Source organism: Carassius carassius, chromosome 42 (genome assembly GCF_963082965.1).
Source record: "Carassius carassius chromosome 42, fCarCar2.1, whole genome shotgun sequence".
NCBI classification, from domain to species: domain Eukaryota; kingdom Metazoa; phylum Chordata; class Actinopteri; order Cypriniformes; family Cyprinidae; genus Carassius; species Carassius carassius.
Window position 1 is genome coordinate 2,331,014 of NC_081796.1, and position 12,944 is coordinate 2,343,957.

Sequence of the window (12,944 nt, forward strand, 5' to 3'; positions counted from 1 at the left end):
CTCACATACCACGCTGCTGGATTGCAAAGGAACAGGAAGCAGCGAGGCAAGGGACAGGAAGTGGTTTGGGGAGTGCCAGTGTTGAGCGTGAGGTTACCTAGGTCCATACTCTTCGACTTGCGACTCTTGACAATCTCCAGTTGAGCAGCATCGCTGTACTGTTTGGTCCTCTTTTCTGACATGCTCTGCCGGCCGAAGCCTTCCCTCTGAAACACATCATCCATATCTGCGTCTGGACTGAGTGTGCTGAAAGACAGGAGAAATATGAAACATTATTCAATAAAATACTTTCCTTTTATTATTATTATACAATAACACTGAAATAACCTAAATATTATTATGCTTAATAATCGGTATAAAATTAAAGAACATTATATATATATATATATATATATATATATATATATATATATATATAGTCTGTCATTGCTGTTATTATTTTTGTTTTTTATTTAAAATATTAACATGAAAAACCTGTATGATGATAATGATATTAACAATAGTTTTATTATTTATTATCAAACAACAACAACAAACAAACAAATAAATAAATAAACTTGCCATGGATGCCATTGTTGTTTAACATTTTTATAGGGCTACTGAAAACGGAGTTTTCTGTGTTTCAGTCTAAACAATAAACAAGTCCTTGCATTACACGGTCACACCAGCTCCCAAACCCACCGACAGAAGCGTCCCATCAGTGCAACAGGAGGACACACACATCAATGATGCATTATTCATCCCCAATCCCTGCTTACTTCACACACACACACACACACACACACACACACACACACACACACACACACACACACCGTGTCCCTGAGAGAACATAATGGCAAAATATACTGTATCTGAGACATGAGATCTAGATACTGAAAGAAAGTCTTTCCAAACCAAAAATAAACAGAAACCGAGTGAAAACCAGCAAGGACGGCAGAGATGGACTAGATTGAGATGGAGGCCAAATGTAGTGAAGCAGAGACTCACAACAGAACTGATCGATTGAAAACATTCCTAAAAAACATGGAATAATGTCTTGAAATAAAGTCTGATCACTGGGTTTGAGCAACTTTCCTTAATTATTGTAAAGACACAGAAACAACCAGACTGGGTTAGTCACATGACTGCTTTCAGATCACGATGAGGACATTGTTCTGGTCTCCTATGGCCTGATTGATTGATTTATTAACTGATTGATTGACTGACTGATTGTGTCCCTTTATAATTCAAAATTATTTATGGTAATTCAAATAATCATGTTATATCATTTATTATACTGTTTAATGATGATGATGATGATGATGATGATAATGTATTTCATATTATTACATTAGTTATTTATTTATTTTTTTGTCCTAGAACTTGAATGAAATAATCTTTAGTGCAAATACCCAGAGACACATATTCTAATAAAACTGGGTTATTAAATATATGGATGCAGCGTCACACAAAACTAAAGGTTTAGTTACTGATGCCGCTGTAGAATTACCCAGCCATATTTTTACTTGTCATTACTTTATTCTTAAAGTGCGTAAGTCCTAAAAATAAATAATGCAGTAATGTGAAAATCAGTGTTTGCGTCTACTCTTTACACTACACTGTCACGAATCCTTTTACTCAGAGTGAGTTTCTTGCTGTTCATATTGCACTGCAGAACAATAGGAGCTCTGATGCAAATCACAAAAACACGTCTGAACTTTGAGAAAGCATGGGAGCAAGACAAGCTTTAGAGGATCCAAACGACTGAGAGAGAGGTTCAGAGTCTGGATATCAGCTCAGTAACTGCTCTGGTCTCAGTACTAAAACTGCTGTGGTGTGAAGCGTTTGCTCCACATGTAGATGTGTAGGATGTGTTGTATTAGCAAGGGCAGACGGGTCTGTTGTTGGTATTGATCGTGGTGTTATGATGCTTGAGTAGATGCATGCCGTCTAGCACATATCGACTGGAGACAGAGAGCTCACCCTATGCTGAAGATAAGGTCAATGTATTCTGTTTAGACTCAATTCCTTCCGAACTCCCTCATAATTATTTTTGTTCTCTCTCTTCTATCATATTAAACACTTCAACTCCTTGACTGACCCAAACACACTGGACTAAAGGCCTGATATACTTCAAGTGAAACTGAAGAATGAACTGGTGTGAAGTGGTTTCAAACAAGAGCAGACCAAAACTGCTACTGTATAAAGTGCTATAATTAAAAGCGATGTGACTTGACTGCAGTACTGAACTGCAAACATGGTTATGATCAGATGCTTTCTTAACTGCTGTTTTTTCATCACTGTCATGTTTGTATTTATTTTGTTATTGAGAGGACAGCACACAGCACATATTTACATATTCTTCTAAAAGTCAAACTCAGCAGTGTCTATGTAGTTTATCACTGCAAAAGAGATGTCTAACTGCTTTTTATTCATTTATTTATTTTTATTGCTTATTTTATAGAAATAAATCAGCCATAAATATTGTCCATTTGACTTTTGTTATTCTGTGGAACACAAAGTAATGTGCTTACAAAAAATGGGAAAAACTAAATCAAATTTCAAAAAGGATGGAAAAGTTGTCATAATTGTAATCCATGCAACTTGTGTCAATATTGTGACTCTTCATTAGATAACTTCGTGTGAGAAATAGATTGTCTATAATACATTTAGTTCATTTTTCTATCACTTTATTTAATTTTATCTACCATTCTGTTACATAAGTTGACGACACTTTAATTATAATAAAAGCCTGGATTAAAAATAAAAAAGTAACATAATGGTAGATAAAATAAAATAAACTATTTGCATTGCATTAATGCGAATTTGCAGAAGTAAGGAAAAAATAAAAATATCTTAAGCTTTGTTTTCTTTATTGTCTTTTTGAAAGAAACATAAAAAAAACATCTTTTTGGAACAACATAAGGCTTGTTAAATGATGACGCGTGATGGAGACACTGTCCTCACTGTTAGGGAGAAAAGCGGTGCATGTGTGTGTGTCGTAAGGAGAGATGTTCATCAGAGATGAATCTGAACCCCAGTATGGTGGAAACTCTAGAGGCTGGAGTGTGAAGCACATCTGGGAGGTGTTCAGCACTCCGCTGTGTGTCTTAATATTCATATCCAACAGGGATCCATTAGCATTTGGGGAGAGGAAAATGTGTAATTAAAACAGTCAGCAATATATCGACACACATGAGATATGACTTCATACGCCTTTATGAGATACGCATGTCGAACACTGTAAGGTGTTCAAGTTCTTAACACAAGTTAAATCACAAAAAGTCTCTCTGTCAACTATGACCTGAGCGCAGAACACGAGCTGACCATCCAGTCACTCCATCAATTAGACCATTCGAGACACGTCCAAATAACTCTGGCAAGACTGCATCTCTGCTGATAACAACTGACTGCCTCACTAACACACATCACCAAAACCAGAACTGCTGGAAACTAAAGAACACAAAAGATTTGCCGTTTGATGTGTCATTTGTGAGTTAAATTGAGCCAGAATTAGGCAGCACTAAGTATCATTGAGATACTATTATAGTTGCTATTGATATCATACTTTTTTACATTTTCATTTTACTTTTAGTTGATGTTTATAGTGTATAGTCTATATACACTGTAAAAGGGAATGAATGAATGAATAAGTAAAAAGTAAATACAACATTATTATTCAAGCATGTTTTAAAAGAAAATACTCAGTTTTTCTACTTCAAGATGTCATGTTAATTGTTACTTCTGTAACTTTTTTGTGTATTTGTATTAATTTAATTATATGTATTTTTAATTTTCATTTCAGTTTTAGTTTGAGTTATTTTAGTACATCAAGTTAAACTAAATTAAAATAAAAATGAGATTTGTTGCTTTGGCAACTAGCTAAGCAGCTAACTAACTGGCTGTATTTATTTTACATAAGATTGATTGAATGATTGATTGATTGATTGGTCACTTGGTGTGCTGGTTAGTTGGTTAGATAGTTAGTTAGTTTTATTTAATTAAAGGTACTGGATCAAAGGTCAAAGCCAGGCAAAGAGGTAAAACGTTGAGTCACATTATATCTGCATTGACAGTGTGTTAAAGTATAAAGAAACCAATTAGATTTGTTTGAAGGATTATTGTATTCATGGGCAAACACAACAAATTCCAATTTATTGTACATACACAGACCGTTAAGTGGATGAGTGACATTCAGAGCTGTTAAAGTAAAACTGATAAATGTTTACCTTCTTTTGATGAAGTCTCACAGCAGTTTTATGTTGAACACTAACTGTGACCGTGTAAATTAAAACTCAAAATATAATAAAAATTTCTCTATATGTTCTAAAAAAGCGTGGAAAATGCTAGGCGCACCGCTTTCTCCTTCTTTCCAAAGCGCTCGGGTAGAAGCGCTCCTGAGGCGTCTGCCGTTGCTAAGCAACAATGAAGCGCTCTCTTCATGAAGACGCGGAAATTTCAGCAAAGGATAAATGGATTTGCAGCACAAAAAATCGCTTTCAGTAGCTCTGCTGCTAAATTTATTTCAAAATGGCAATCCATATACAGCTATGATCAGCTGTTCCTTCATCTTGGCTGATCTTTCAACGTTGTTCAGGAAAAGGATGAAGCTGAATGTTTAGTTCTTGTCACATGACCTGCGGTGCGCTTGCGGCATTCTGAAAAGTTATTAAGCGGACACAGCTGGAAAAAACGGGCGCATCACACCGTGTGCGCATTGCTTCCATTATGAGCGCGCATCCCGCGTGCCTACATTGGAAATAACGAACTTGAGCGTGCAAAAGACGCGATATATGAACGGCCCCTAAGAACTGCGGTCTTCTACAGTACTTCAAATATGCCGTGGAGAATCACAGAAAGTGACCGAATTCAAGAACATTGTTGAGGCATCCCTCACGCAACGAATAAACACCGCTAACTTGGAGAATGCAGTGAAAACTCCTCTTCTCGCGTCTGCCCTAGACCCTCGCCACAAACATCTCAGGTTTCTCGATGAAAACATGAGAGAAGTAAGAAAAAAAAACTTTTTTGAACATTATCAGAACATTTTCCTTGATGTGAGTGGTGCGGACGCAGCCGCCGTCACCAACGATGAAGAGGATGCAATAACAACTCGTAGGAAAAGGCTGAGCCAATGTGTGATGTTCAAGCTTATTGTGTGTAAGCTTGTTCAAAATGACGGAAACAATAAATGTTAAATTAATGAAAAATAACGTCTGTCTCATTAAACTTAATTTAAATAAACGAATATTCGAATATTCGTTTTTTGTGAGCTCAAATATTCGAATGTGATATTTGTGGAAAACGCCCATCCCTAAATCCAAGCATGATCTCTACTATATTTTAAATATGTACATAAACTATACTGGATTATAAATGCACTTATGCAACCACAATACTAAGTCCAAATACAAAAAAACATAATATAATATAATATGGAATTACTAGAATTACTTTTAGCAAAGTCACTGTTTTTGCTTTTGAGTTTACATTTATGAAATATGATAATAATAAAAAAATAAAAATAATAAACAATATAATAAGTCAGGAAACTAGATGAGGTCAAATTAACCATATGCATGCTTATACTGTAGGAATATTTTTTTGACTGATACAAAGAAAAAAATAAAAATAAAAGTAGACACGTGGTTGTTAAGGGATCTTCATGGGACCACTAATGCCCATAAAATACCTTAATATTTAAGAGTAATCTACAATATTACTCTATTTCTGAAGGATAAACTAAGTTTACTTTGCACACTATGTTGCACACTTGCAATGTTCTTTGCACACTTTGCACACTGGAGAATTGGTGGCGCGCACAGTCGCAGCGGCCAGGAGCTCCAACAACAGTCATGTTTTTTTTCACTTTTTTGGTGGTATTGTGTATTACATTGCACATTTTTAGTACAGCGACATTACAATATAGCCGCTCTGAACTTTTGTACTTGAGTACTGGAATACACTACCCATTAGCCGAGTGCATCATTCCCCCGGAGATCGCTAGACCAGCTACCGGGCCCTCTGCAGGAGCAGGCCGACGAAGGAGGCGCTGTGAGCGGCAGAAGAAGAGGGGTAAACGGGCTGATGTATGGGCCAAATTGAAGGCTAATCCATTCAAACCATCACTTCCTACAATCTTTCTCTCAAATGCACGGTCGATCTGCAGCAAGATGGATGAGATCCGGCTACATATAGCAGCAAAAAGGATTATTTACAACTGTTGCTGCATGATTTTTACTGAAACCTGGCTGAACAGCACCATACCGGATGCTGCTATTGAGTTAGCGGGTCGCACCGCTTACCAAGCCGACAGGACTGCGGACTCTGGTAAGAAGATCGGCGGGGGACTTTGCATCTACATTAACAACCGTTGGTGTACAAATGTCACCGTCGTGAACAGACTGTGCTGTCCGGAGGTTGAACTTATGCTGCTGAAGTGCAGACTGTTTTATCTCCCGAGGGAATTTACTGCTGTTTACATCTGTGCTGTTTACATTCCACCATACGCTAATGCTAAGCTAGCGCTTGCACAGGTTCACGACAGCATTAATAACAGCTTGGTGGCTCACCCGGACAGTGTTTTTGTTGCAGCTGGGGATTTTAATCATGCTGACTTAAAAACCGTTCTTCACAAATTCCATCGCAATGTGAAATGTGCTACTAGGGGAGATAAAACACTGGACCAGGTGTATACAAATGTAGCAGAAGCGTATAAGGCCCAGGCTTACCCCCACCTAGGTCTGTCAGACCATCTCTCAGTGCTGCTACTCTCAAGGTATACACCCAAGATCAAGAGCACTGGGAATATAACTAAGACCATGAGAATGTGGCCAGAGGACGCCATCCCTATGTTACGGGACTGGTTCTACCACACAGATTGGGATGTTTTCAAGGGACAGGGCACAGACACTCGTGATTATTGGATGAATGTACCATCACTGTCCTGAGTTACATTAACTTCTGTGTGGATAATATTATGTCTTGGAAACATTTCCGTGTGTATCTTAACAGGAAATCTTGGATGACACATGGAGTTGAACAACTGATCCGAGCTAGAGACAGAGCGCTGGGTTCTAGGGACCCTGATTTATACAGCAGAGCCAGGGCTGCATTAAGGAAGGGAATCAATACTGCTAAACAACAATATCGGAGGCGTATTGAAGCCTGCTTTAATAATTCTGCAAACCCTAGGCAGGTATGGGAGGGCATTAGGGCTATCACGGACTATAAGAGTAAATCAACATCTTCCTCAGCTGATTACACCATGGCTGAGGATTTCAATTTCTTCTATGCCCGTTATGATAGGGAAAACACAGATTCTGTGTTGCACCCCCTACCCTCCATTGATCCTGCCCCAGTCCTGAGTACTCATGAGGTAAGACGGGGTCCTCTGTGGCATAAACACCAGGAAAGCAACCGGACCGGATGGTGTGATGGGTCGAGTGCTGAGAGACTGTTTTCACAGACATTTATAATATATCGCTGTCCACTTCATGGGTACCTGCATGCTTTAAGGCAGCCACAATAGTCCCAGTGCCTAAGCAGTCAAATGCCACCTATCTGAATGATTATAGACCGGTGGGACGGGACAGCTGTCACCAACACCCAAAACACCATCAGCGCACTCATTTATTTAGCAGCTCTGACATCTCCGCACTGTGTGGAAACATAATGGGCTGTGATTGACCTTTTTGGTGGACGAGACATCACAAAACATTAGCTGAGGTCAATCAATGCGCTCCTGAATCACTGAATGCCAAAGACCACAACATTCTAATAATGCAGAAACATTGACTTGCTGTTTGTGCTTGAAGGAAACATTTTATGGTTCAAAATGAGGTTTTGTTTTTGTTGTTTTGATGGTGTGATGTTTTAGTTTGAGGTGAACACGGGACTGTGGTGATTTAAGATCGGTACTAAATGAAGGAGCATCATTTGTAACTAGTTGTCATCAAGTTAGCTGTGATTCTCAGGCTGATCTCCAAACGCTGTTAAATCATGTCTGCGGTGTATGTGCATGTTGTCCCTAAACACACACTCTAGAGCAATTATCAATAATATTTTAAGCACACACATTAAAATAAATAAATAAATAGACAAACATGTAAAACCCTATATGTATACATAAAAAAAATATGAATAACTCAAGCCTTTCATGTCCTGATGATTCTGTGGTAGGTGATAACCTTACCTTTCATCCTGTATCTGGATATCTTTGGGCCAGGATCCTGGCATTTCTGTCACAAATCCCATGTCATCATGGGAGCTGGATGATGACTGGTCAGACAAGTGGGCAGGAAGAACAGGTGGCCTATCATCTTCAATGATGACGGTGTCGTCCTGGGGCATATTCACGGTGGGGGACAGCTGGTAGTGACCTGCGAGACAGAAAGAGTATGTCAACGTACTGTAATGCTGGGAGAAAAAAAAAAGTGGAAGTGCTAAACTTTGAGATCAGCTTCACTAATCTGGAGGACAAACTGGCTTTTAATGACCGCAAAAAGTGACTTAAATCCCTCTAATTGTGTAAGAAGTAAGGTGTACACTCACATATGACCAAACTGTTCCATATAAACATTTATGCACCGCAAAAGCAACAATTACATTCGTGTCTGAAACCAAAACACAGAAAAAAAAGTGACTTACTGTAAGTCAACAATCTCTAAAAAACAAAAAAATAACAACAACAAAAAGAATAACCAAAGCAGCCGGAGATTAAACAAAGATGTTTGAGCAGAACAAAAAGCACATGTTCACAATTAAAATGAGGTATTTCCATCCTAACATGAACTTCTGGAGTTCCGCTGTGTTTCTTTCCAAGTGTATTTATTTAAACTATAAGTCATTTTACAACTTTAGCAGCTGAAGAGCAATCAAATGTAATTACTCCTAGATGAAAAAAAATAATCCTGGCATCCTTCCAGCAAAAATAATACAGTTTCAGCGTGGCCCAGACCACAAAATACTTGAGCAGAAATAAATGAGCGTTCATGTGTTTTGTGTCATTAGGCCAAGCACACAACATCTGAAACTTGCAGCTTTAGCATGATAACAATTTTACCTTCAAAAAAGAAAAATGTTTTCATTCACGAGAGGTTGAACTCTCATGAATAAAAAAAAATAAAAAAATAAATAAAAAAACATATATATATATATATAAAATAAAAATTAAAAATGAATGAATGAATAATTATGATTCATTAAAAAATAAAACAAATAAAATGTAAATAACAATAAAATAAAATGTAAAAAATACAATTGTTCTGCACAACAAATTTAAAATAAAATATGTTTTAAAAATAAATAACATACAAATATAAAAAATGAATATGACTAATTTAAAAATAAAACAAATAAAATATAATATAAATAAAAATAAATTTGTTGTGCACCATTACATTTTAAATAAAATGCATTTAAAAAAAAAAAATGATTTTGATATTAGTGCCTAGTTGTAGCCTAGTGGTTAAAGATCTGTGACGCCAACTGATGGGTCATAGGTTTAACCTTAAGGGAAGATTGTAAAAATCTGAATTATGTCAAATTTAGATCACTCCACAAGGACTGTTTCTGTTAATAAGTGTATATCATTTTGGATTAATCATAACCAAAATGACAAATTTGTAATTAGTGGAGTCAATTAGAGAAGCTTTGTCATGTCAATTTAGTGCACTGGCATCAGAGCGTACATGGAAAAAGGCCACTCAAAATGTGTGAACGCGCACACAGTCCTGAACAGTAAATGAACAGCATGAATCTTCAGAAAGTGAACCGAATCATACACTGACTCTGCTAACCAGAACACTAACCCAACCCACAGAGACATTAACGCTCCTATAATGAACAATCTGCTGTGCTAAACTTTCATCAGTAAACCATCAACATGTACACAATACGAAACATTTCCAAATATTTACAGAAGAACTTGGAGATGAGCAGTGTTTTCACAGCGGTAAGATATGAAGACAAATTTCTTTTGATTTCATCAACATGACTGACGAAACATTAAGAAAATGCAAAGCACTAGTGGCTCTGGAGCTCTCAAGGTCGTCTGGACGTTTACAAGAGGCTTTGATGCTGCAGGGGTCCGTCCCGCAGGACAGGGGACATGGTGAAGATCCACGAGAGATTCCTGACCCCAGAGCTTCCATCTCATAGCAATCATCCATAACACTGGAGAAGGAGTTACAGAGCGGTTGCATCAGCGTATCAAAGACAGCCTGAGCAGCGGGTCAAGAAACACGGGAAACTTCTCTCACTGGTGCGCAGATAATGTACTGGCGTACAAATGAATGCATATGTGTGCGCAACTGTGAAAACTTGAATTTCACACTTGCTGAGTCAAGAAGACATTTATACATGAGTGTACACCAAGATATTCACAGAAACATATGCTCAATAGCAGAAACTGTATAAAAAAAAAAGCCAAAGCCCAACACATGACTGCAATAACAAATAAATCTGAGGAGAAAAACATCATGATACTAACTGGGCAAATGTAAAGTATAATATATTTAAATATATATATATATTTAAATATATATATATATATATATATATATATATATATATATATATATATATATATATATATATATATATATAAAGCATCTGTAATATGGTTTAAAACAAACAGGGTTCAGCCAATATATGTTTCTGTTGATGGATGCGCATTCTGGCTTCCCAGACATTACAACAACAGCAATGAGAGCGAGAGAAAAAAAAAAGAGAAAAAAAACCTGGACAAACCATTCACTCGTGTTCAATGTGAATGCCGTATGCTGGAGTATGAGCAGTCATTTATTCCGTCATCACCCGGGTGCTGACACAGGCGAGACCTGAACAGCACACGTTAATATGTGTTTAAACTAAACTCATTTAAGCTTTGCCAGTTTAAACAAGTACGAGCCAAAGGACGTGAGCTCGCGCGCGCAGTGAGAAGATTTGTGCGTGATACGGAAATGACACAAAAGTATGTGTATAAAAGGTGTACATTATAAAAGTTTCTCAGAAATAATCGCATTTTAATAATCAACACTCGCTGTGAAGTGGAAGTGACCATGCAGCAGTGGATTCTAAAAGGTCATAAGCCTTCCTTGAGAGTCTATGTTCACAATTAAAACAATAATTTGTGCAAAAAGAATGATTATGTATTATTTGTATGGTCTATATGGGCATATGGCGTATGCCTGCGAATACAGAACAAACTGCATTCCCTATAGCTTACATATCGAACGCTTCTCTCATGTCTTAAATACGTGACAATTATGTATTAGGCTATATGGAATGGTTGACAACTCTATTTTGCATAGATTTTATTGAAAAGAGCTTAGGCTCATGTAACCAGAAGTTTTAAGATATATGAATATGCTTTTAAGTTCTTCTTGCCTCATGGGTTTACGTTATCTTAACAAGCTCTGAGGTACCATCGTAGTAGTTTTGTGTATGTGAAATTCATGGCCATGTATGACACAAAGTACCTTACATGTGAAACACTTAATGCAATGCATAAATGCATGTAACAAACTTAAATGGTGAATTGGTGAAATATCACATTAGTGAACCAGAGAGAATAATATGTTTGTTTTTGTTTTTTTGCAGAAAACTTTTTTTTATAAATAAATTCAAGAACTTTCAAGGACCTACTGTACATCTATCCATCCATCCATCCATCCATCTTCCGCTTATCCGGGGCCGGGTCACGGGGGCAGCAGTCTAAGCACAGAACCCCAGACTTCCCTCTCCCTAGACACTTCCTCCAGCTCTTCTGGGGGGACACCGAGGTGTTCCCAGGCCAGCCGGGAGACATAGTCTCTCCAGCGTGTCCTAGGTCTTCCCCGGGGTCTCCTCCCAGTGGGACGCGCCCAGAACACCTTCCCGGGAAGGTGTCCAGGAGGCACCCGGAACAGATGCCCGAGCCACCTCAGCTGACCCCTCTCGATGTGGAGGAGCAGCGGCTCTACTCTGAGCTCCTCCCGGGTGACTGAGCTTCTCACCCTATCTCTAAGGGATCGCCCAGCCACCCTGCGAAGAAAGCTCATTTCGGCCGCCTGTATCCAGGATCTTGTCCTTTCGGTCATGACCCAAAGCTCATGACCATAGGTGAGAGTAGGAACGTAGATTGACCGGTAAATCGAGAGCTTCGCCTTGCGGCTCAGCTCTTTCTTCACCACGACAGACCGGTACATCGACCGCATTACTGCAGAAGCTGCACCGATCCGTCTGTCAATCTCCCGTTCCATCCTTCCCTCACTTGTGAACAAGACCCCAAGATACTTAAACTCCTCCACTTGAGGCAGGAACTCTCCACCAACCTGAAGTGGGCAAGCCACCCTTTTCCGACTGAGGACCATGGCCTCGGATTTGGAGGTGCTGATTCTCATCCCAGCCGCTTCACACTCGGCTGCAAACCGTCCCAGTGCAAGCTGAAGGTCCTGGCTTGATGAAGCCAACACGACAACATCATCCGCAAAGAGCAGTATATCTATGTTTATTTTTAAAAACTTTAAAGGGCCTTGGAATTATTATTATTTTTTTTTCAGATTCACAAACAAATTCACAAAGGATTTCAAGGACCCGTGGGAACCCTGTGTCAAAGACCAAGATTAAATCCTGATGAAAAAAGATATAAAACCAAAAAAGAAAGGATCCACACACTTAAAAATGGCAGTCTGTCCATGCAAGGTCTTTTTCTTTTTCTTTTTTTGCTCATGCAGAATATGGTTATAATTGGCTTTACTGCTGAATACAGTCGTGTTCTTGAATTAAATGAGACCTTTCCTATGGATGTTTTGACACAAGGGCTGACCTCCTCGTACAAGGAGAGTTATTCTTGGCTATGCTAAATAGCGTAAAGGACACCTATAGAAACAGCCAATTTGACACTGTGAAAAGGTGAAAGTCTTTAACATAGAAGATAAAAACTCTGCGACCACAATTCTGCTGCGGAAAACAAATAG

The 12,944-nt window shown here is 38.3% G+C and overlaps 1 protein-coding gene across 2 annotated transcripts in view; it reads right to left on the reverse strand.

The window, feature by feature from the left end:
• Positions 1-12,944, reverse strand: part of LOC132124488 (partitioning defective 3 homolog) — a 474,703-nt gene that overhangs the window by 163,606 nt on the left and 298,153 nt on the right. For both annotated transcript variants that reach the window (XM_059535542.1, XM_059535540.1), the window contains exons 15-16: positions 8,177-8,363; positions 98-246 (exon numbers count right to left, since the gene is read on the reverse strand). In XM_059535542.1, coding sequence (XP_059391525.1) covers positions 98-246; positions 8,177-8,363 — 336 coding nt within the window. The remainder of the gene's footprint in view (positions 1-97; positions 247-8,176; positions 8,364-12,944) is intronic.